Here is a 25912-nt window from a genome sequence, read left to right as displayed (position 1 = left end):
TTACACTTTATTTTCATACACAGCAATGTATCATACTTTAATAGTTCATTAAGATCATTAATCAGTTGCTCACAGGATTATCTCCTTGGTGAAAATGTTTGCAGAAGCTACCAAAAAGAGAGCCTGGGCTATGGCTAGGACCTCTAAACTCACTTGTCAAAAAAATATGTAGCAATCCCCCTTTCTTTCCTGGATGGTTATGAGAGAAAACAAAGTTGTCCAGAAGTAAAAGAATGCAGGAGGTTTCTTGAAAAGGAAAAATATCATTAACTGTATGACTCCACAGAGAAGCTAATGCTGAGGATCAAACAGTGTGGTCAACTTGTAGGCTTACCTGAAATTCAGACATACTTTTCAAGGAGCTTCTTTCATCATAGTGAATCAAAATTTCAGTGTAAAATTTCAGTATGAAAGCAAAAGCGTACTAAGCTTTCAATTGATACCAGTAACCCAAAGCTAAGAAAATTGCACAAAATTATATATGTTGCATAAATATATGTAAAATATAGATATTACAAATATAAGCCTAAATTCTTATAATATTTATATTTTTTCCACTCTAGTTCCTTCTATAAAATCTTAAATCTTGAGAGGATAATTTTGTTTTCTTACTAAACTATAATGTTTTCCACTTTAAACTTGACTTTAAATTCCCAAAGTCCTACTCACATATCACAGTGATGTGATAGAATAATTTTTCAAATACCTGCTTCATTTATCTTAAACATACACTTTAACATACACTTAAAGACACAAGTGATTTCTGAAAAAGAACCAAAAACATATTCTTGACCTATATTGTAAGAAAATTCTACAAAATGCAGTGTTTTAACTGTTCCAACTGTGTTGGACATCCATATCTGCTGCCCCAGAACAAAGTAGGACACTTTCTGGTACACATTAAAGACAACTTTTAAGTTGAATTCCAAAAAGAAAATGCATGCCAGCATAAATCCATGAAATCACAACCGCTCATGGAAGGTACGAGTAGCTCAAGATTTATGAACAAGTCAAAATATTAAACATTATAGATTCATATTTTTGTTTTTAGAAAAAGTTCAAATGAAACAGAATTACATGCAAATTTCACTATGCCTAACATACAGCTTATAGTTCTAGCAATTCAGAATGTAGTATAAAGAGAATATGAAGGCTAATTATAATTTTGACATTTTGAAAAGATTACACTAAATATATCAATATGAAGAAAATTCTAATGCAGTAGAAGAGAGTGAAGTAAAATATACTGTTCTTGAAATCCTTTAGTCATTTAATACTTTCTTAATAGTTCTAGTCACATTCTAAGACTATTTTATAGTTCTTCAATACCACAGTGTGTCATTATCAAATAGATATAAGATATATACAGTATTACAAAGAACATCTGGTTTTAAATATTTGAACTCCTAACTTCTTTCTCCAAAGTTAAACTTCCAAGGGCACTCTTATGAAGTAAGTGTCCAAACTTTTTTGGATATTGCTCAAAATCCCATCCCATGTCTAGCAGGACATGAATAGTATAGACTAAGTGTCGGTGCAAGAGGATCTTAGGCTGATTCCAAACCGACTTGTTAAGGCATACCCCAGAATGTTCTGTCACATTTTTCCAGCAGTTCAAATAGAAATGGGAAACCACAGGTCCTCTACAGCCACATTTTAAAATTGCCTCTTTAATGTTAAATCAAAAAGGATCTGGGGTTCACATCTAAGCCTAAAAACAAGCAGCATCCTCACATTCAGTGAATGTAGACAATGAAAAATTCAGGAAAAAATGCAAAATGTAGAAATGGAGTTTAGATTTAAAAATTCATCTATTGTCACCATCTCTGCCCATATTTCTACACTGGGAAGAGAAATAATACATGCTGAAAATTTTCCTGATTCAGAGAAGTAGTAACTTACTTTTCTTATGGTTGGGGTTCTACGTCATTCAAGAGGACAAGCAGAGGATTTTAAATAAAAATTATTACAAATGTGTTTCAGACAATAAATAAAGCAAAAATAAAATGCAACCAAACGAATCCTCAAAATACATAAAAACAAAACTGTAAGAAAAGTGGAAAGATGCATAAGAAATAGCAGTGGATTATTGTTGAGTGCTATAGTACATTGGTTCCAATAATTCTCCACGAAATGCAGCTACATGCACTAAATCTCATAGTCTGCCACAGTTCCATCAAAAATTAGTACAGTTTCTCTTTTTAACTGCCAAATATCTTATGTTACTGTAATAACTCAGAGGGATATGTCACTTTACATCTATTATTTGATTTAAATACTGTGTCAAGTCTATGTTATGCCAAGTATATTTTAACATGTGTCATGAGGAAGCTGATGCTCATATTGATACCATGCTCATAGAAATCCTATAATTGCAGGCCTATTCCTGTAAATCTTGGAAACACTACACAGACAACATTTCACATCTTTTCCAAGATAATTCAGTGGTATGTACTAGTGGAAAATATGCCAATTTTCTCCTTAAATGCATGAAGAAAACAGAATCATGGACTTACAGTCTGTAATTTTCATTACTCTTTTGAATTCTCCACTTCCAGATCCTCCGCAACCATCTTCATCATCACAATCACCGCTGATTTGTTCATCTACACCTCCACCACTGCCTGTTTGTTGGAGATCCCATTTGTCATATTTTGGAAATGATTTGCCCTGCAACAGCTGAAGACAAGATATGGTATGCAAGTTAGCAGTACATATGGAGACCTTCTGTGAGTACCCAAAATTTTATTACCTGATTTGAAAAGGAAATTTCAGGATCAACAGAATGAGAATTTAGATTTTTTTAATTTTTTTTTTTTTAAACCCTGACTTACAGATAGATTTAAAAGAGTGGTATTTGGAGATATATAGTTTAGTTTTAATTAAAAATCCACAAAATGTCTTTTTCACTATAAAAGAAAATCAGGTACCAATTTCTGGCCCAGAGGCCAAATGGAATGGATAAGTACATGGAATCATAGAAAAGTTTGGGTTGGAAGGGACCTTTAATGGCCATCTAGTCCAAATTCCCCTGCAACAAGCAGGGAAATCTTCAAACAGACCAGGTTGCTCAGAGCCCCACCCAACTTGATTTTGAGTATTTCCAGGGCTGGGTTATCTACCACCCTCTTGGGAAACATCTTCAGGGTTTTACCACCCTCATCACAAGAAGATTCTTCCTTATAGGTGGTCTAAATCAAACCTCCTTCAGTTTAAAATAGTTGCCCTTATTTCTACCACAACAGACCCCAATAAAATGTTTGTTGCTGCTTTCTTATAGGCCCAGTTAGAGCAGATAGCATCTCTGCTACTTAACAGCTGGACCTGGATCTTTTAAAGACTCATGTGGTATCTACAGAGACTTAAGATACATTTATCATTTTTTGTGTATTTTTCATATTTGAAATATCTGAAATAGTATAAAAGCTGTGTTGAGGCTCTATGTCGGTGAATCCAAAACACACATGTCTGCCCTGGGTGTGCCATACAGAAACCTGGTAGAAGCTAAAGGGAAAGAAAAAGAAAAAAAAAAAAAGAGTTGGAATGAAATTAAATGCTTGACCTAGGTACAGCAGAACAGACTAATACAGTCAGAGGCAGGGCTAGCATGGAAAGAACATGCAGGCATTACTTTGGAAGAACTAATAAAAATTAGGTAAAATAAAACAAAGGGATAGCTGATACTGGCCTAAGCAGTATAGATGTTTTGGTTCCGGTAAGACTGTTCTCTGGCTTCTTTTTATTTCTCACTGTAGAGATGGCCAATCTGCATGGTTTATAAGACAACAGTAGAGATTTGTTTAACACATTTTTCCACTGAGCAGTGCTGAGCAATCACCTGAATGATGTTAATCTCGCTTATTTATCAAATGTACAAGTGCCGTCATACAGTTTTTAAATAGTTGGTGGTACAACTGTCATATATACACAAACAATGTTCCCTCTTCCCCACTCAGATTCAGTTCCGTTTATCTGTCAGATAAATATAAATACCATAACTTATAAAAACCCAGGTTTTCCAAGTGTTAATAATAATTCTTATAACCTCATCTTATCCAAAATACCAGGTTGTACAGGTTTGTGCATTACTCCTGCTTCAATCTAGGAAAACTTCTTTACACTGGCCAAAACCTCACTGTCTTAGATTCTTTAATTTAATAATTAATTTAACTTAATGACTAAATAATCAGATAGTACTTTCTTCTTAAAGAAGATACTAATTAGTTAGAAACAGACTCATTTGTTTTATACCTTCAAAAATGTGTTTGCTTTGTTGTTTAACAAGATACTGGGTTCATATATTCATACTGAGTTTATTTTCAAATTATGGAGTCACTTCCCAGACAACTTGATCTGTACAGTGCTGTACAGTGCCCAACAAAAAATATTTTAATCACTACTACAAGATCATTCAGATAAATCCAAATGCTTCTAGAAAATCTATTTGCTCCTCTCTGTATGAACAGGAGAATGCCACTCATCACTGAATTAGCAGAACCAATTTATGCAGCACTTTTAATTCAAGTTTTATTAGGCATTTATACACTACCTGAAAGACAAACTGCCTAGCTAAGAGGAAAAATGCACCTTGGTAATACTGCTCTGCTCCATGCTCATTGTGTAATCCATGCCATACCTCTACAAAATAGTATTTATTGAAACAAAACACAGATTGTTTAATGAACTGCACTTAGTTAAAGACCACACTTACTTTTCTCCCCAATTCATATCCCAGTGACACATTCTCACGGCCAGCTGTATGATGAGCTACTCTTTATCCTCGAGATCTGTTGCATAAATGTGGGCAGGAACTTCTAGCATGACAGTTTTTCAAACAAAAAGTGTTGCCAAATTTTCTACGGTATACCATTTACATATAAAACCATATATACCATATCTATCTGGTGTAAATATATATATATATACCTACCTATGTGTGTGTTTCTATATATACATACACATTTTTTCAGCCTGAGAACATGCATTCTCCTCTATATCTCTTCTCAGTCTTAGAAATGTATTGACTAAATAAAGTTTTAGATTTTGTTTCTTCTTAAAATTTCAGTGCAACTTATTTATTTCTTCTTCCTCTCTTTTTCTTTCATTTTTTATTATTATGCATTGTTGACTTATGACTAGAAGTCTAAAAGTACAGATGTTCCCACTTAATTGCTTTAAAGGTAAGTTCAATATTTAAAAAGTGCTCTAACATTTTCTACACTTTTCACTGTACTTGAAAAAGTAGAGATTAAATAGTGAGAAAGCCCATTTGTTATTTGGACTTTGTTATTCTTTTTGGTCTCCTTAATTGTACAAGAAGAAATATTGTTTCCATATAAGTTCACAAGTCTCAGCGCTGGTTCTCTACTAAGTAAGACTTGGATCTAGTATAAATTCTTTATTAAACAGAAATCCATATAGTTCTTCAAAGCTAAATTAATTCACATTCTAAATAAAGATAAAAGTTGTTTAAAAGAATTGTTCTCTTCTGCTTCACTTTTTATAAAGCTATTCTTTATGAGGAAAATAAGTACATGTTATAAATGGAAAATTTTGTTATATATACTTCCTGAGTCTTTTAGCTGAATGGGGAGGGTAGGTTACTAGCTGTATACTATCTGCCCCTCAAAAAAGTACGACTGTTTTCCTGCTGTGTCATAGTATTTTCTTTTCTTATTTTGTAAAAAAATTTTCCTTTCTATCAAATTTTTGTCTCAAAACCCGAGAAACCCCAAACTCCATGAGTCTAATCCCACATTATGGTCTTTCAATTTCAATGAAGGAGGCAGAAAATATTGGTAACCATGCTAATTTGAATGAGTTATGTCAGAGGTTAGTTCACCACTGTTCTGAGACTTCAGTAGATACACCAATATTCCAGATTTGCTTGTTCTTAATGTTGATGGAAGTTTATTGAACTAAGACTTTGGTATCAAACGCATGTCCTCTGCTGGTGACATTTCATTTTCCCAGAAAATGTGGGGACCACTGCTATGGTACCTGTGCATGGGATAATGATTTGGGTGTAAATGAACTGAAGGGTCCTTGGGAGTCTTCAGCTTCACAGCTTCCCTACATACCTTTGGGAAGTCTGGCCTCCCTCTTTTAGATCTTTTAATGCTCAGTTGAGAAAATACCTCTCGGGACTTTCACTGATGGCTAAGTGGAATGCTTTCTTTGACTCAAAAGCAGTTCTGAAAAAGGTTATAATACCAAAAAGTACCATTAATACATTTTGTGATATTTCACCTTTTAGAATGAAAATATTTGCATTTCAGAAGTTACAATGTTGCATTAAAGTACTTCCAGGGCTCTGTAAATATATGACTCACTGCTCCATAACATTTGGTAAGAAAATGAACTGCTTACAGCAGCTACTGAGGCACCTTCTGAGGGTACTTGAAGCTTCCTAACAAATCTCAGAGACTGAGCATAATTAGGAAAATTATCACTAAGGATGTATGATTATTGTACAATCCTATAGGGTCTTGTAATCTTTCAAGATTATTTAAGACTTTTACCGATGATCTGGAAAGCAAAATGAAAAACAAAGTGGCAGTGATAAATCTTTTACTGCCACAAGAACTGGAGAACTACTAAATAACAAAAAGAAGTGACAAACTAAGAAAATCTCATCTGGCAAGTGAGGCAATTATGTGAATTTTAAAACACTTAAAATAATAAAATACAGACAAAAGTAAATTTGCAAGTCTAAATATTGTGTTACATGCATATTAAAAGACAAAATATTCTGTTTCATAAATTAATTGTGGGTGTCCTGGGTAGCCAGCAGAATATGAATTACCCAGAGCAGTGTTCTAGCCAAAGATTTTAATAGGATATCTTTGGGGACAGAAATAGGAATACTAAGTCAGATTAAGGGTGTTATATTACTCCTAAATCCCATTCTCATTGTCTTTGTTCAGAAAGGATGGCCCAGAAGTGAATTCCATTACAGTGATTAAAATGGAACCAAAGATCCTTTTGTTTTAACCACAGAGCTCATCCTTTAATGCACTCAAAAAACCCCTTGATCTCAAGAATTTATTTAGCCAGCCTTATAAGCCTTCTGAGTGCCTATATGGCAAAAACAAATTTGAAAGTTTTGGCAAGCCAAAACAATGAAAATAGAAAATAAATCAAAATTTTTATTTAAACATGTGAAGTGAATTTAAAAAATCTATGCTACCAGAATCACACATTTTAAAAATATTCAGGTTGGTCTATATAAAAATAATTTTTTAATAACAACCAATAATTATCAACAGTTGTGTCAAGGGGCTTTTTTTTATTGGTTTGGTTTGGTTTGGTTTGGTTTGGTTTGGTTTGGTTTGGTTTGGTTTGGTTGGGGAGTTTTGTTTCTCTTTTTGTTTTGTTCAGTTTTGTTTTTTTCTGGTTCAAAAAGGTTTTGATCTTAAAGCATCAATTAATTCAGAGGTTCAAGGACATAATAAGTATGAGAATAAAGTGAAAAACTAAAATGGTCCCTTCTGCCCCTCAAAAATGTATTAATTCATATAAGTAAATCTGAAATGGCAAGAGTGTGCTCTATTTTGTATTTTTCTGCTTGCAGGAAGTTACAAGTGATTTAATCTCTGCTGTTGTTTAACTCATCAGGAACACTCGACATTCACTCACTCCCCCTCAGTGGGATGAGGGAGAGAATCAGAAAAATGGCAGAATTCATGGGTTGGGATAAAAGTAGTGTAATAGGACATAAAAGAAATGGCAAACAGTAACGATGATGATGAAAGAATGTACAAAACAAGCAATGCAATTTCTCACCACACACTGGCTGATGACCTGAGCAGTGGGCCACCTGCCCCTGGCCAACAGTCCCCAGTTTATACACTGAGTGTGACTTTGTATAGTATGGGATAGCTCTTGGGTCATTTGGGGTCAGCTGTCACATCTGTGTCCCCTCTCATCTTCTTGCACACCTCCAGCCTGCCCACTGGTGGGGCAGTAAGAGATAACAAAATGCCCTTGACAGTGTAAGCACTGCTCGACAATAATTAAAAATGTTACTGTGTTATTTAAGTTATTCTTGCCCTAAATCCAAAACACAGCATAATACCAACTGCTAGGAAGACAATTAACTCTATCCCTGCTGAAACAAGGAAAATGTCTAATGAATGATGAACACAGAAAGGCAATAAAATTCATGTGTATATGATTGAAACTGATGTGATACAAAAATTTAGTATCCTTTTAACTTATTCTACATAATAAACCTTCATGGAAAATATAGATTTTCTACAAATTTTATTGTATTGCATTTCAATTAAAATATCTTGATGCTCTATTGCAGTTCAGTATGAACTAAGCTCACCCATAGTATTTCCTCACTTTCATTTATGTGCACATCATAAGTACTTCTGGAGGGAATCCTAAAGGAGCCCAGCAGTGAATCCAATTTAGCTAATCAAGTCAAATCCAGACGAATTATTTCTAGAAGTATTGCTACCTTGAACTATTTCAAATGAGAGGAATTAACTGCTAATTTTTTTACCTCTGCTTTGTATTATGTACCCGAATACTCAGAAGTCAGCAGTTCCTTTGGTGATCTCTAATAACAACTATTCATACATCTGTAGGCCAGACTCTGTGCAGTCCAAATTAGAAGTCCAGTTTATATTGGAGATTGGTATTTAGATCACTAGTATGGCAATTCATAGTCCCTTATAAAAGTGCCTATGGGGATTTTTTTTTAAATAAAAAGCTACAGCTTTGTGTGAAGTACATCAGCTCCTTTATTTCGTTTTTTTGTTTGGTTTTTTTTTTTAATTATACTTTCAAAAAGAGAATGAGATTTCTAATCAGCTATAGCCTTTATACCCTCGAGATGATACACAAAGCACAAGTAATACATACTGTGTAAAACCTACTGTTTTCTGCCTAGATCCAGGCCTATAACTCTGTTTCAAGTTTGAAAACTCATTCTTCTCTATAAAATCACCAGTAGTCTGAAATTCTGATGGAAGTAACGCAATACTTCTTTCAAGTCTAAGCTAACCCAGCTGAAAGAAATAGACATTCATTCTGCTTACTGAACTGCAAAAATTAGAAAGGTGGCTGACTGCCGGCACTGCACAACACAGCTTTAACCCACCCTTTGTGCTTTCTGGATATACCTTTCTTACCTCAGGATCAAATCAGTTGCTGCCTGAATAGCGGAAATAAGAATCACCCCAGCTTATTATTACACAGCTACTTCAAAATCCAGACATCTCTTCTGAGTAGTTATTTATGTAGCATTCAAAGCCAATTGGTAAGAGAACAAAATTTTCAAAGAAAGCTAATTGCTAAATTAGGTAGCAATGACTAGCAATTTTCATTGAAGGTACAATTCCTCACAGTGAGACTATGGGTTCAAGCACGAGCAAACACTGTACATTTTGTTCCATCCATAGCATGCTTCCTGACCATCACAAAGTTGAATTGACCTAACTAGCACTCTCCACAAAAATGCTTGACCCCAATTTGAGCCTTAGCATAGTCTACAGACTGTTCTGAGTAGGTAGCCTGGATATGGTTACTCTGTTGTGGGAAGTAGGACACTTGCAGTCCCTGAACATTTTTATTTAATACAAAAGATGCATTTTTTTGGGATATCTACAGTGAAGAACTGGGTAATAAGGTACAGTGAGAGATCCTGAATTTCTCAGTCTTTGTAACTTACATCTGCTCACCAACCAGTTCATCCTAAGGTAAATCACTTATTACGAGGCTGTTTGTAAGCACTGGGGATGTGGAGCATCACTCGTTATCCTCTTTTTACTTAGCAAGGTAGATACAGCTCCTAAATGGAATTGTTCATTCACAAATACTCTTTTCCTAATTTTTTTACATATAGAAATCTTGCTTTATATCTGGAAGTGCATTTTACAGCTGCAACCATCCAACTCAGGTTCTCACTGGAGTTCTATCAAGAGTAATTGCTTTTTTTTCCAGTTGTTACTGGTTCAGAGTGAATACAGGAGCAAAAGCTTGGCTCTTATCCCTTGGTGCAACCCCAGCCACCACAATTATGCACACTATCAACTTGATTTGTTTAAAAAATATTTAGGTATTTCCATCTGTAAAAATGCATGTCTCAGTAACATTTCACTGCAGGTTTAAATCATCCTCGGAAAATTAAGTAAATTAGTTAGACATTTCTGAGATAACAAATGAAAGCAAAATTAAACCCTAGAATAATAGCATGTGCTCTTAGTTCTGTCTAGTAGTTGAAATAACAGAACAAAGCCACATTTTATATTATTAATGTTTAAAGACTAATATTCTTTGCCTGTTTCACCAATCCATGCATATTCTTGTATTTATTTTGTCACTGTTTTTTTCTGTTAATCTATTTCTTTTTATTTGTTTGTTATAACCCCCTCCACTAGATATTACAAATGATTTTTCAGATAATTTGAAAATAATTTTATGCTTTACCTTATTGTTATCTGAATTTTTGGATTTTTCTTCCTTGGCAAGGGTTGATAGAGGTAGACATATACCACATATATTAAACAGTTTTCTTTGGTCCTAATAGGAGACTGAATTTCTGTCTTTCCAGGACAGAAAATGTGAATCACTAGACAGTTTAATATAGATGGCTTTAATGAATGATTAATGAGGTTTAACCAAAAATAAGAAAAAGGATTGATTTAAATAACATGGCATACTGTGATTAGATAAAACTCATTTGAACAAACAGAGCCAAGATTTTGGGTGGGATTGGGCTTCAGAATCATACACCTCAGTGTAGATGTCAAAAAATTTACATGGTTTTCTGTAAGTGAAGTGTCTAAGGTCCTCAGTAGTAATTTGCATGTTAGAAGTTTGATTCAGTTTTATGGACTTGTTGTCTAGTGCATTTTGGTATCACCCAGAGTATCTGGGGCACTATGCAATGAGAGGGGGAGTAACAGAGAATTTGCAGAAGACCTCCTCGAGCAATAGCTGGAGGCCAAGGAACACCGAGCAGCTGGAATGATTCCAGGCATCTGAGCACATGCAAATGAACCATAATCCTAGTAAAAGCTGGCAGTTATTCTGCTAAGCAAAGGCGGGAGTCCAAACAGATTTATAGAAAAGAAATAACAAAAAAAGTTTTCATAGAGGATTCTAAATTCTTTTAGCCAGGTAGAGCAATTTTTGTTTGCTTAGTAACAACACAGCATGTAGCACAACAAGGCCAACTGGAGAAAAGCACAGTGGGATCCCAACCATTTGTATAGATGCTATAGATATAAAATTCACTGGTTTTCTGTATGTTCCTTCTCTATATAAATAGCAAAAAAAAGAAAATTATTTGTGAGGGAAAATGCTGATTACAACTTAAGAATTAAATTTTCTCAAAAAAAGTTTCGAACCAAACATTTTCAGTGTTTACAACAAGGACTTGGAAAATCATATGGAGAATTAATCAGAATTACAGCCAGTTTCAATAATCTCATGACTATCATTACACAGGACAGTTTTTCAAATAAAATAAGAAATCAATGCATTCCAATGAAGCTGTGGAATAGAAGAGAATTCACCAACCTACATGACTCATATATATGGACACAAGCACACAATCATTAACTCATTATTAGGCACTGATTTCTACTGATAGTAACATCAATCTGTTATTAGTCTGGCTGTTACTTGGAAATAAAAATCATGATACTAGCAAAATGTAAATGTTCAACTTTATTTTTTTAAGGGTAAAGTTTATTCCATGCTTTAACATGTTTATTTTAAATTGCTACTGAAAAATAAGCCAGAAATGGGTTCTACAGCAAATTGTCTATCCTACATCAGTTGTCCACCTGTGTATTTCCAGTCTGTGGTGATTTGGAGCTTATGTCTACAAGAGTAGAACTTCATTAACCTTCTTTGACAGTTTTTTTACTTAAGAGTTAATAATCTGTAAACCCTAGTTTCCTCTCATTATCAGTGGAAACACAAATCTAATGTTACAACTGAATTAAATTAAACATAATGATAGATAATGAAAATCGCAGACAGGCTATTTCAGGGTTTGATTTCTTCTTATGCTCCACAGATCTGCAAGCAAAAGGGCATAATATTAAGCCATTTATAAGAAGGGCCTTCTGGAACACTTTTCAGTTTATAAGAATAAGCTACCTGACATTTCTTCTGGGGGGCCATTCAGAAGATATTATAGAAAAACCTGCATTGAAATAATCTGTGATGCCATCATGAGCAAAATTGTGACTATACATTTCTATTGGTACCCTATTGTGAGTGAATAAATTGGTGATTTATTCACAGAACTGATTTCAGAGAATGGAATTCAGTAGATAGTCAGTGGAGGTGACCCCCCAGCAGCGCTGACTGACACACTGCTTTCCCTTATCCACCAGCAGCATGATAAAGGTACTTTCGTCTTTTACTTGGTGACATTTCTAACCCTCACATCAGTGGACTCAAGTGACAGAGGAAAAGCAACAGCTGCTGTGTAAAATTCATGAAGACTAAGCTGACAGCAAGGCCAATATTGTGTAACTTCATAAAACTAGTTTGCTCCTAGCAACATTTGAAAGCTAGTTACATACAAGAAATAAAATAGAAGGAATCCTTTTCTTTTACATTAGCCACTGCTCTGTAGATAATGCAAGTGAAAAATGGTCCCTTATACTCAAAAAATTGACACATTAAAAATACATTTCCCTCTTCAGCAGCTGCATATGTGCTTTTTCCTTAAATCAGAGCATTCCAAATTGATACAAAATATGATATGAGAGTAGATACCTATAAAATATAATTTAGAACTTGTATGAAACAAATTCTTCAGTATTCATTTATCTCATAACAGACCACAGCAATGTTGTCTATAGAATGGTTTTTGAGGGAGGGATTCTCTGTGCAAAAATATAGTCATGTCCTATCCCCCCTCCCCTCTTCTTTTGCAATGCAAAAGGTGCTATGCAGAACCTTAATATAACTAATATAACTAATAGTCAGGAATCTCCTTACATTAGTGAGATCAAGTATCAATCACAAAAGCATACCTCCAGTGCTTATCTGTGACTGTTTGGCCTCATCCTATAATAAGAGATTGCCACAGAACATACCACAGTAAAAATATAGATCCAGAATCTTCTGGATTATTTACCAAGTTTTTCTTAAGGTCCAATACGTACTCTTTTCATTTTCAGAATATATCTTTCCGACAGAATTCCAGTATAAACTCTAGTACATCACTTAAGTCTTACACTGAAAGTTTTCTAGTCGCTAAGAATGTGTGCCAGCACTCTCCAGAAGGCAAGTGAATTCTTAATGAGGTTAAAACAAGGCCTTCCTGCCACATAATTTGCCTGTTGTCCCCACTCTTGAGTTCTCATTTACTTTCATGATTTCTGTGTAATTATACTTCTCTGGTTATATTAATGTAGTAAGGCTGCTTTGCATAAATTGAGACTTAGCATATATGAAAGACTGTATTTTTAAATCCTCTTTGCCTCCAAACTATTCTTAAAATAGTTCCCATTGCCTAGTCTTGTCAAAATGCATCATGCCTGTTTTTCAAAATCTTCAAGAGAATTAAGACATCCTTGAAATACGAAAGTGGTGGAGGAGCCGACATGTACATTACTTGAGAACAGGTTTCTTGGTGCATAAAGAAGTGGACCATTTACAATCAGAGTCTTCTCAGGAAGATTTTGTAGAACAATTCTTTAGATCCCATTGGGTCTTTGTATGTGTGATAAGATTACAGCTTTTCTCAGAAAAGATAGCTTCAAATTCAAGTAGCTGCCTATGCTCTTTCTCTGCAGCATTACTTATTCAGATGCAATCAAATACCATGGAGAATATTATAAAATAGAAGAAGTCTTTTTTGAAATTCCTGAGAAAGCCTGGCTCATGCGTTTTGCAGCTGTAATATGTGCGCAATGGTCTAATTATAGTAATCCTAATCTATGCAGACTATGTTATTAAATGTGACATATATTTTAATTGTTGACAGATGGCTCTGAACCATGTATAAATATTTATAAAGTCACATGCATTCCTATAGCTAGCACACACAAAATTCCAGGTATATTAGTCTGTCTTTTCTGAATCCTTTTATATGCACATGCAAACTCAGGATTTCCATTTTAATAACTATTTTATTGTTTAGGTTATCTGAAGACATAAAAGGACCATTTTCTTTTTAAAGTGAAATGAATATTGTATAGATTAAAGACAGTTTTGGTTACTGTGGAAATCATAGTACTTTTTCATCAGTAAATTGTATTGTGTTAGCACATGTGCTCACAGTTATTATATATTGCCATTGTGCTGCTTATTCATAATCACCCATCTTCTCTCATCACTACAGGGAAGATATCAATAGAAACCTTAAAATCTCCATAAACAGTGCATAAAAACAGGCTCAATCCAGCAACACTATTCATTAACACACAAATCTAATGCATGTTCCTCGTATTTCAAACTCAGAAATCCTCGTTTAAATCACATGGAAAAAGTTGGTAATTACCAACCCAAAACAAGTAGAAAATAGGCAACATTTACAATAAATACCATATAGGAAATACATTATGTGAGGTCTTCAGAGATGTCCAAGGATAGGCTTAAACTAATGAATAAGGTGAAGCCTGAGGATCCCACAAGTCAGAAAAACTGCTTATGCACCTTTTCATCTGTTAGGGTGGGAGTCACTTCACATAGCTTTAGAAACCTAAATTAAGGCATCTATCTCTGCAGAAAGGCAAGTCTGGTGGGTAATTCATCTCAGCCTAAAGAAATCTTTAAGATGTTTATTGAAGTCAAAAGTCAGATTCTTTACTGATATGTGGTTTTGCGAAAAATCCCAACCCACCAACCAACCAACTTACTAAACAACCACAACCAAACCAACAATAAAAAACTTGTGCAGGTTTACTTTTTTTCCCCCCCACTGTAGGACATTTCTATTTAACTTAAACACCTCCAGGCTACTTAAGTGGTAATAGTTACCTTTTAGAGTCATTAGAGTCAATGGAAAGAAGCAAGCACCTTCAACAGCCTGACCTCATCCTAAAATAAATCATACAAGGATGCATGGGCACATGCATTACTGATTTTGGAAGAGCATTATATGGTGCTACATATTCCAAAGAAGGGCAAATATTTTTCTACCTGGATTCTTGCACTAAAAGCTCATTCTGGCACAAACTACTCTCCTGCAGAAAATGGAGGGGGGAGGCAGCAATTTAAAAAAACAAAGTGAAAATTAGAAACATTAGAAACATTACCATTTAACTTCAAAAACTGTAGCCATGAAGTGATAGCATACTAAGTCCTTTCAAGTGAGTGTGATAATTCATCCCTTGAAAGTCTAGTGAAGGGATAAATCAGCAAGGAAGGAAAGAAAAAAAAACGTCAGCCATTTGATGTCAGTCTTCCTACTGTCTCAAAGGTAGAGAAAAACTACTTAAAAAAATTTGAGAGTAAATTATAAAGCTATGTGTTAAATTAAGTTCCCTCACACTTGATACAAATCTTTATGGTGAGTTTTTATGCATCTTTGAGCACAGTGACAGTAAGTTTTCAATTCTTTTCCTTGTATCAAAAATATTTTACACAAAGTATGCCAACAACCAAACATCAGAAATAGATGAGTCAGCATTCTAAGGCTTTTTATGAAATAAAAAAATATCATTAATTCCTTTGAGATGAGTCATATTTACTGTATTTTATTTTCTCTCATACAGAGCATTTAATTGGGGAAATACTGCAAAATCCTATTCAATGCAGTTATACATTTTTCATTTTATTAGAAGTATAAATTTCTACCATTAAAACTTCCATACAAAATTTTTTAAAGAAGAAAATTATTGTTAAAGCCATGCATAAATGTCATATACTCTTTGTAAGGCACTTTGGGTGTTTTCCAATTTCTCATAATCCAATCACATATGTGCATGTCCTAACTTCTCTGGAGATAATATATGACAGATGAGTCTGAATTTTGTTTCAAATGCTAGTAAAATTTATATATTGTACTAAACCTGACACAGATTTCATTATTGCAATGTGTTCATTTCTGCATGGTTTTGTAATGTAATTTTATATAGAAATGGGAATCACTAAAAGATCAAGTATTTATGCCAAAAAATATAGAATGCCTTTGATAAAATGAGACACAACAAATAAAAATTTTAAGTCTGAGGTTTATTTTCTAGAGTTCAGGGTTCCCATTTCTCTTTATATCTTTCAAAAATTGAATGTGTAATAAGATACAATCCTAGAAGTTGTTCAAGTCAAGGCTTTTATATACAATCAACTGGATATGAATAGTGTAAGTGTTAGTAAAATACACTTGTGTTTATAATAACAGAGCTTCAATCCATCATATATAATAAAATTCGATTTTTTGAGGGTTTTTTTTGATTGTTTTGTTTTACTGTAGTGTTCTTTTGCAGGCAGGGCTGGGCTATACTGCTCTATAAATTGCAAAGAAAGCACAGCAGTTCTACTGTGAGCTGGTACACATCAGTGCAATACTGGGGGCCGCCTGCTCTTGTGCTCCAGCCTAGGAGAAAAATTATCCCACTAATCATGGAATCACAGACTGGTTTGGGCTGGGAGGGACCTTACAGATCAATTAGTTCCAACCCTTCTGCCATGGGCAGTGACACCTTTCACCACAGCAAGTTGTACAGAACTCTATCCAGCCTGGAATTGGACACTTTCAGGGATGGGACATCTACCCTGAAAGGCAAATATCTCCAAGAGCCAAAGATTATTTGTACAAACACAGCCTTAGGGAAGAAGATACAACTCAGAAATTAAGCATTTACATCCCTCACCCTATGTTAAAACTGTCAACAGAGGAATAGATAACACTTATTTTCTTTCATATAATAACTTCTTTATTAAAGTTTTCATGCAAAAAATGAGAGATGCAGGCTGAAACCCACGCCCTGTTCACAGTGAACCATGTCCATATTTTCTCCTATTACCCTAGCTTTTATACTATAGTCTAGTTTCATTAAGAGAGACGTTCTCAAGACATTCTTACAAAAAATATATCAGTGAAGAATGAATTCTTAATATTTTATGGACCCAAAGTGCTAAAGAGAAATCAGAGATTTGTAACCTCTTAAAGACCTGAAAGTTGTATTAACTGAAGAATAAAGTTCTTCCTCCTCAAAGATCCTATAGTTTTGATGTAGAGGCACTCTCTCTGGAATAGGATGAACTAGGATTTCTCTACTTGTACTTCAATCATCAAACTATTATTTGGGGGGAAAGAAGGAAAAAAGCAGCAGCTTCTTAGATTGTTGTTTAAAGACTATACTGTTTATAATAAGTGATTAAATTATCATCTATGTTAATACAAAGGAGCACAACAGGCAAAATGGCTGGAGGGGAACAAAATAAGCCAGATAGAGATGAGTCCCTGTCCCAGCCATCCCATAAAAGCCTCAACCAATGGGCTGGGGTTTATCTGTCTTCCAGACTCTGTGGGGAAGGATCTCCATGGATCACTGCATATACTGAAGGAGTTATTTCCTAGGAAATGTGAGACACTTCTAGGATGCAAGGGAAGAGCATTTTGAGATTGTACAAAGCTTAATATGAGATGCTTAGAGACAGAACTAAAGATGGGGAAAGGTAGAGATCAAGGGGTTCAGAGGAGGAAAAAACATAGGAAAATAAAGGGGTAAAGAGATTAAAAGGGTCAGTCAATTTTAAACAGAGTCTCATCTGTACACTTAACTGGCTATGCTTTATATATAACTTGCACAGCTGCCATTATACTCCATTTGTCTCCATCTCTAAATGTTATTTGGGGTGAGATCCTGGACAGGTCAGAGGGTCTGTGAGTTGGCTAGTGGAAGAGCCAGGAGGCCATTTGCATACTCATGTCAGTGTGTAACCACCAGAGAGCAAAGGAGCCAAGACTGATGGTGGATGATGAGTGCCTAGGGGTAGTTTCCGGAAGGATCTCCAGCCTGTGTGTTGGTAGATATGGATGGGCAAAGGGCATCTGTCCCAGAAGGAGTCAGGCTGTAAGCCTGGAGGTGGGATAGCATACTCAAGTCCTCAAGTAACTGAGGACATCAAATTCCAATTAGTGGAGAAGCTAGTTGTCCAAATGCTAGTTATTGAAGGAATATTGTGTATGTGTGTATGCATATATACTACATATATATATGTATATATATATATAATGCATAAATATATGTGTGTATATATATATATATTTATTTATAGATAGATAGAGAGCTAGATAGACAGATAGTACATATATATTATCTGTATTTTCCACTACCAGGTTTTCATCCTGACCAGTCAGACAAGTGAAGAGAATGAGGCAGTTGGTTCAGCTGGTGTCTACATGAGCATTGTGTTTTCCATCCGTGTTGATATGTTGCATATAGCCCTGTTGTGTGTTCATACATATTTGCTTATTGGGAATACATGCTCAGCCTTGGTACTGACTGAACCTGAGGACATGATGTCACAGCAGATTTGACAAGCCCTAACATCAGGTATTTGCATTAATGTTCTTTTTAACCTCACTCTCAGTCCATGTATGTTCAGCAATCTTTGAGAATGATTGCTAAAATGGGCGTCCAGGACTGCTGCACACAGAAATGTCTTATTACTGTGTCTGCAACAGCAAAACTTTGTGGTTGTCATTAAGTTCTTCTGGATAAGACAACTTCACACATGCAGAAAGCTTCCTTTTGGAATTTTTAATTTAGATTCTCACTTTCTGAGCCTTGGATATTTAGGCTTTTTTGGGTTTTGTTCCTGTTTGGGTTTTTTTGTTGTTGTTTTTTTTGGGTTTTTCTTTGCATCTTTTTTTGTTTGTATGTTTGTTGGATTTTTGTCTGTTTGTTTAGAGGGGGTCTATCTACCCTTTAGGAAAGATGAATCCTGAAGAATGGCAGTGATCACAGCAGATACCCCTGTCTGGTCAGTAGGCTATGCAAGTTCCGCATTCTGTTAGAGCCCTGTGTATATTGGTGAATAAAAGATGGCTGTAAAAAGCCAATATAATTAAAAATGACTATTCCCTCTGAGCCACATGACTTTCCTCCTGGCTTGACCTTCATTCCACAGAACAATTATTTTTAATGTTGCATCAATGCTTGATGCTGAAATCCAAATTCAGACATTTTAAATTTTTTTTTTTTAATATATTTTTTCCCACAAAAAGCAAAGGCTCCAGGCCAGAACCTCAAGAAAACATGCATATACAAAACTGTTTCTATGAAAAGTTAATGCAAACTGTTAACAATTCCATCATCATATATCAAAGGCTGTATGTTGGCTAGCCTCTGATATTCTTCAGTATACTTCTATTGTTTTAAATAGATTTTGATATAAACCATCACTCCTGCTCTATTATAGCATAAATGAATGATAGAGTTCTAACAGCTTCTTTTTTATTCCTTTAGAACACACTCTCACAGTTGTCTTCCTACTTCACAAGCCAAATCTAGACTATGCACTATTTGGTACATATCACTAAATCAACATAAATTAGAGTTACTATCTGGCCAAATAAGGCATAGAATTAATAATTTATGTGATGTATCATTTTGAGAAAACCCATTACCTAACTAATTAAAATGTAAATATCAGCAGAGTAGATTACAAATACTACCCAGGTCCCAGAGACATGTTTGTGTTCCTTCCTACATTTCAGCCCTATTTATCTGAAATTAACCTTTTCATAGTTCTTTTTTACCTGAAAAGTCTTAGACTAAAGGTTTGTTAATGCAAATTTCCTGATTTTCTTCCCTTATAGGCTCAGTTTGAAAGAGTAGTATTTGTTTTGCCATATTTTACTGCATTTAAACAAAAAGCCTTTGCTCTCCAATTTATACTCACAGAATAGCGTGAGGCTATACACTGTAAAATGCACAAATAAAACCCATTCAAATACTCAGCTCCAAGAGGTTAATCAGAAATGTGGCAAAAAATGCAGCTTGCAGTAGCTCACCATATTTTGAGATAAAGTGTATTCTCAGTAATAAAACCCATCTGCTTCCACTCTCTTGCTACTTCTGTTATTTCAATGAGTCACTGTCTCTTTTACCAGATCACTTTTCTCTGATTCACAGCCTGCAAGCAACATTAAGTTAGAATTGTTGAAATGAGGGCCAGTTATTACAGCAGATATATTTACTATCAAGAGAATTTAGAGCAATATATGATCCAAGAGAACATAATTTCACCTATATGGTTTGGATGCTGAGGCCTAATTTTTAATTATTCAATTATTCTGTTTAGTTATTAGTTTTAAGTGTTTTGTGATAATCAGCAGAAACTAATTACACATAAAACTATAAGACATTCATTTTCAAACACTTAATTATGTCGTAAATGCTGATATTAGCAGATTACATGGCATTTTGTTTGGTTGCTTCATTAAATTATTGCTAGAGAATGCTCTAAAAGCAGTAACATTTGCCCACCAATACCTTCACAGTCTGTAGTAGATGCAGACTATTGAAGGAAAGGCACAAATTATGTACATTTACTGTCAGGCACACTAGATAGATAAAAAACCACTACTTATGTTCACAAAGTCACAGAGGGATGTCAAAACTGCCTTTTGTTAGTAGGAACTACAAAATATTCCTGGATATGAGTGAATTAATAGAAATGGGTCTAGCATACTGGACCCATTGTAAACCATCATCACCAAAAAAAAAAAAACCCAAAAAAACCCAAACAAACAAACAACCTGAAGAGAACACTCAGATAGCCAAAAAAAGGGAAAACATCCTAATAGCAGCCAAATACATTGGTGGAATAATTCTTTCAATGGAGATAGTACTTCTTCAAGGCCAAATGCTCCAACATCTGAAAGAGTATATATTTTAATTTTATTCTGTTATTTCTATGCAGTTATCTATCTTTAAAGTACCACCAATTTCTATTCGTAATATCTCTGTGGCAAATTACTACCCTGCTATTCAGATTTTTCTTCCTGTAACATGAAGATTATAAAAATTCAGCTGAACATAATAGTATGACATGCTGCTGGAACAAAACATATAGAGAACCTTGGCTTAACCCTTGCAAACTCTCCTTTGAGATACTGTGTTTATTCCAAGAGTCTGATTTAATAGCAGAAAAAGCTCTTGAGAAGCAAAACAGAATAAAAAACAGCTGGCTGCATTCCTGCCAGGCACTTTCACAGCTCATAAACCCCCAAAACACAAATGAAATACATTAACATCAAGCAATTCTTAGATTTCAACAAAAATCTTTAACTTCACAGCTGAAAAATATAGCATAATCTCATTTTTCCTGAAACTGACTCACGCTCTATTGAAAGTCTTTCTGCAAAACAATCAGCATGCTGTGAGATTCAGCAACAAAAAAGTAAGTAGAGGTCTAATTTGCTTCTTCCAGGAAATCATGGGAAAATATTAAAGCCTGCAGATTAATTCAGAGCTACTGTATTTTCTCTGCTTTGAAGGCAAGCCATTTAAATGTATTATCAAATTTTTATATGAGACAAAAAGAGAACTTGCAGACAATGACAACATATATAGAATGCTATGAAAAGTTAGTAACTGAACAGTGATACTAAGCACTTGTATCATTTCCCTGAACTTAAAAGAAAACTCACCACATATTGACAAAGCTGAATTTTATCTGTACCAATGGTATATTAAGAATTCTACACATGGAGGACTCATTTCAATGCTGGCACAGATAATAAGCAGAACACTTTCAAAGACAGCCATGGAAACTACAAAATGCATTTTGCTAAAACAAATAAAACCTGAAAATTTGTATAGCCTAGCAAAAAATGCTTGGAGGACTGGGAATAGGTGCTGTCTTGATGCTTAAATCATTTTTGAGTCTAGGAATTATCTCTGAAGTCAGGGTCATGCAAAATTTTACTTGTGCAATTTATTTGTGTTCTGAAGACCACACAAAGGTGTCCATATCATTTGATAAAAAAGTTGTAGCCATTGCTCAGTTCTCAAACATAATCATTCCTACTTTCCCCAGAATGCTGCAGAATATCCTCTAGAACATCCTCTAGCCTGTATCAGCTGGAAAGGGCCATGACTTCCAAAGAAGATAAAAGTATTTAAATTGTAGATGATGTAAAAGTAAGCACTTAGTGGTCTCCATGCAACTTCCTAGTGTGGATGCAGCCATCCAATCTAGTAGGTTGAATACTTTGTGGATCAACATGAATCCCTTATTATAAAAACAATATTGACAAACAGGTGACAGAGATGTTCAGTAGTTATCACATAGCTGTTGAAACCCAGAATTAGCCCAGTTTCCAATCTCAAATTCATACAAAATGGGACATGTTAAATTTGAACAACTCTAAATGTTGATTCTCTTTATTGCTATAATTAACCTCACTAGGTTCTATTCCTAAAAAGTTAAAAAAATAGAAGCAAAGAGCTTAATATAAAACTTTTTAAATCAATCAGAAGACTTTATCTGGTTACTGAGGCTTGTGAATCAAACTCCAAAGTGTGAAATAGGTGTATTCCAACAAAGAGAAAGTTTTAAGTGGAAGAGCATAATTGTTTTAAATCTATCCTCTGTAAAAGCACATGAACGATTTCCTTTGCAGAGCTCAGACTAGAAGTAATTGTCAGAAATAAAAAATCAATTTGAGAAGAATCACAGAGAGACATACATTACATTAAAAACCTGTTGCAACCTCCTCAGACAAAATTTGAAAATTGAGTTATGTGAATCTTTTCATGCAAAACACAAGGAAATACCAGAGAGTTCACTTTCAAATAAGCTTTTTCTCTTTTGAATTTATTGTTTGGCTTCAGGTAAGCCACAGCACAACTCAGCTTGGAATTCATTATTCATATCGTTTTTAGTGAAATACTTCCCAATCAGCCATTATTGCCTACAAGCATGAAGACAAAGAAATCAGCAGAGTAGAATGCATTTTTTTGTTCTTTTTTGTCAGTGAAGCAAATGCCAGGACCTTTAAACCATCTGCTATGTTAAAGGAAAAAGTATGGAGAACTGGCGATTTTGCTACTGAAAAAATTATTTAGAGGAGAAACATACGTTGCAATGGTAATTTCCCCCCTGAGTGCAGAGGGAAAGAGGCAAACAACATGTAAGCTCCATAGTCACTGTTCCAGAGTTCTGCATATTCTGAATTGCATTCCAAGACATTAAGGGTTTTTTTTCTACATCTGCTGGTGCTCAAGGGAGCACAGGGGACAGAGTAAGCAACCAAACTATCTTATGATGTATTCACAGTTCAAAGTGAACACACAAGAATTCATATGCTGATGACTGAACCAACTATCTGATCACTCAGATACATTCTGGGTAAACACCTTGGAAACTAATCTGTCAAAATTAAAAACAAAAAAAGGTTTAATGCAGATACACATTTTAAACTTAACCTCTGTCTCTGCTACTTTTACTATTTCCTGCTTCATCTGCACCTTAGGAATATCCAGTTAGAAGGACTGCATAAGGCCCAAGGCATTAGAAGAGGGCACAGGGTGTTAGTCAAGGCTGACAGAATTGTTTTCTTTGCCCCATTTGGAACTGACCCATTCTGAAGCACTGCAGTATCATATGGGCAACTGCGACAGCTTGCCTTGCCAGCACCTCAGCTGCAATTATTTCCCTTCCCTCCCCTATGGTACTGTGACTAAAAAGAAAGACCACTTCACCTGAGTTTGTGCTGAAGCCTGTTTTTTCCCAGGGCACATGAAAAAGCAGAGAAAGAACCTCCCAACTGATTAAAAAATTATCTGAGAGATAATTGGCAATGCTTATTAACTGAGGAAAAAGAACCAAATCTTTCTGTGAGCTTCACATTGCTTTAAGCAACTTCTGACTCTAAGGCATAGCAATTCTTCCATGGGAGTTTTTAAACTTCTGTGTCCAGAGTAGCATGAGGAAGCAGCGCCAGCCCACCAGATATGTGGGGTTTATGCATTAAAAAACAAATACAAGGGGCAACTTTTCTGGCTGTGGCATGTGACTGTGGTGGTGCCTAGTGGTGTAAAGTCTGCCTGAGGAGCTACTCAAGAGACCCAAGGAGCCAAATGTAGCTGAATCACAAAACTTCCTAAACAAAGCTCTCCATAGAGTGAGCAATCTTGAATGATGCATTGGAGAAAGATCGAGTTTTACATGTGTAAAAAATACATTCATTAATGTAGCATTTACACATATATTTGCTGTGTTTTATAGTCCTCACAGAAAGCATTGATTATAAATCAGGACAATGCAGTACACAACTGAGTAGAAATCATTTAGAGGCCATCGATGTGAAAGGAAGACACCAAGAATGGCTTGTGTAGAGAACACAGCTGTTACTTCTGACTTAGAAAAACTGACCTGAGATGACTGCACACCCTGTTAGGGTTTACGTATGACATCAGAATTCCCTTAGAGTTTCTTGTACTCAGCAGGCATCATATGCTATGCCTAAGGAAAAACATTCTTTAGAAGGGATTTCTGAAGGAAAATGTAATAAGTATTCTAGTTGCAAAAATTCTTGTGAAAACTGCTAAGGAACATGGTACCCCCAAAATTAAATCTCTCAGTACAATAAAAATTAATTGGGATTGTATAGTCTTGCCTGAAATACAAAGCTAGAAATACATATCTGCAGAAGTGGCAGGTGGGAGGTTCTAATGGGCAACATGATCATATCAAAAGGGATAGACAGGAATGTCTTCCAAGAATTTTAATACAACTATTGAGAGTGCAGGCTGAGTACAACAGAAATAGAGCAGAGATTGTTGCCAGGATCACATTCTCCCTAAACAGTATCTCCTGGTACTGTTGTAAGGGCAAGAGTACTGAACTCAGCGGACCACAAATCTAAATGGAAAAGACTTTTCTGATGTTCTTAATCATTTGACACTGAAGGAGCAGCCATTTGGGAGGAGACAACATAACAGAACACCCTTCACACAAGACAAATTAATACTGTATTAGTTTGTGGTGAAGGAAAAAAATAAAAGGAACTTTAAAAGGTAGATGGAGTACTCTGATCTAGGCTAGAATAAGTAAGATTCTGTATTTTAATATATTTATATAATTTGCATTTGTCAGTAAAAATGGCCTATTTCTGACTAACATCACATTCTGGTTTTTAGCCTGGGGATACAAACAGACTTACTACACTGTGTTTTTTCAAATACATACAGCATCTGAAGACATAGATATCATTGAGTATAAGCACCTTACTGAGCTTCAGACATATGAATTATAAGCTCATGGGGACACAAATACAAGGCAAACATTTGCACAGAAGTGGCTCAGTAGGAACATTTGTATTTGAAACAGCTTTTGAGCATTTGGATTAAGAACCAAAGCTGAGTGAGAGGGATGAAGACAGATTAGACCAGACACAGATGTCTTTCAGTAATATGCCTTGAGATGCATAACCACATTTGTTAATTTACAGTGGAGACTTTACCTGGTGAGAAAACTGAAAGAAAAGACTAGGTCTTGGGAATTACTTAATTTGAATTCTTCACAATTGTCTTCATATTAATTTGTCCACCTTGAGCTTTTAAATTGAAGTTTTAAAAAATCAATAAATCTTATTGTACAACAGTCACAACTGCATTAATTGGGAGAAATAATTTCACGAAAACATTATTCATTAATCTCTTCAGAAACATGACACAAAAAGGATTAATTAAATACCAGAAGAAACTGGATAAGGGTTACGTTGCTTAAAATTTTTAAACAGAGTTAGACCTACTGGTGTAATTCTAACAAATTTCTGATTAGTCATACTAAAAAATAATCATATTTTATTTTCCACATGCATGTCATTATTCAATGTAATGCAAAAATGAATAAAAAAATTATTCCTGCAATCCCCTGGACTGGGAGGCTCATGATGGTTCATGCACTCCTTTCTACAAACAATTTATTCTGAATGATTCAGCTATTTGGCTGCATGACCAAGAAC

At 35.0% G+C, this 25912-nt stretch overlaps 1 protein-coding gene across 4 annotated transcripts in view; it reads right to left on the bottom strand.

Annotated features, from left to right (window-relative positions):
• The window catches only part of GPC5 (glypican 5), a 620023-nt gene that overhangs the window by 294811 nt on the left and 299300 nt on the right, over positions 1 to 25912 (bottom strand). For 3 of the 4 annotated variants that reach the window (XR_004417012.1, XM_033051489.1, XM_033051492.1), the window contains exon 7: positions 2517 to 2679. Coding sequence is in view for 3 of the 4 variants with exons in the window: in XM_033051489.1 (XP_032907380.1) it covers positions 2517 to 2679 (163 nt within the window). In the remaining variant the exon portion in view is untranslated. Of the gene's footprint in view, positions 1 to 2516; positions 2680 to 12010; positions 12043 to 25912 lie in introns of those variants that run through there. The other variant, XM_033051496.1, reaches the window with a different exon arrangement.

Source organism: Catharus ustulatus, chromosome 2 (assembly GCF_009819885.2).
Source record: "Catharus ustulatus isolate bCatUst1 chromosome 2, bCatUst1.pri.v2, whole genome shotgun sequence".
Lineage (NCBI taxonomy): Eukaryota > Metazoa > Chordata > Aves > Passeriformes > Turdidae > Catharus > Catharus ustulatus.
Note: the sequence above shows the minus strand (reverse complement) of the source record. Positions and strands in the feature narration are given on the sequence as shown.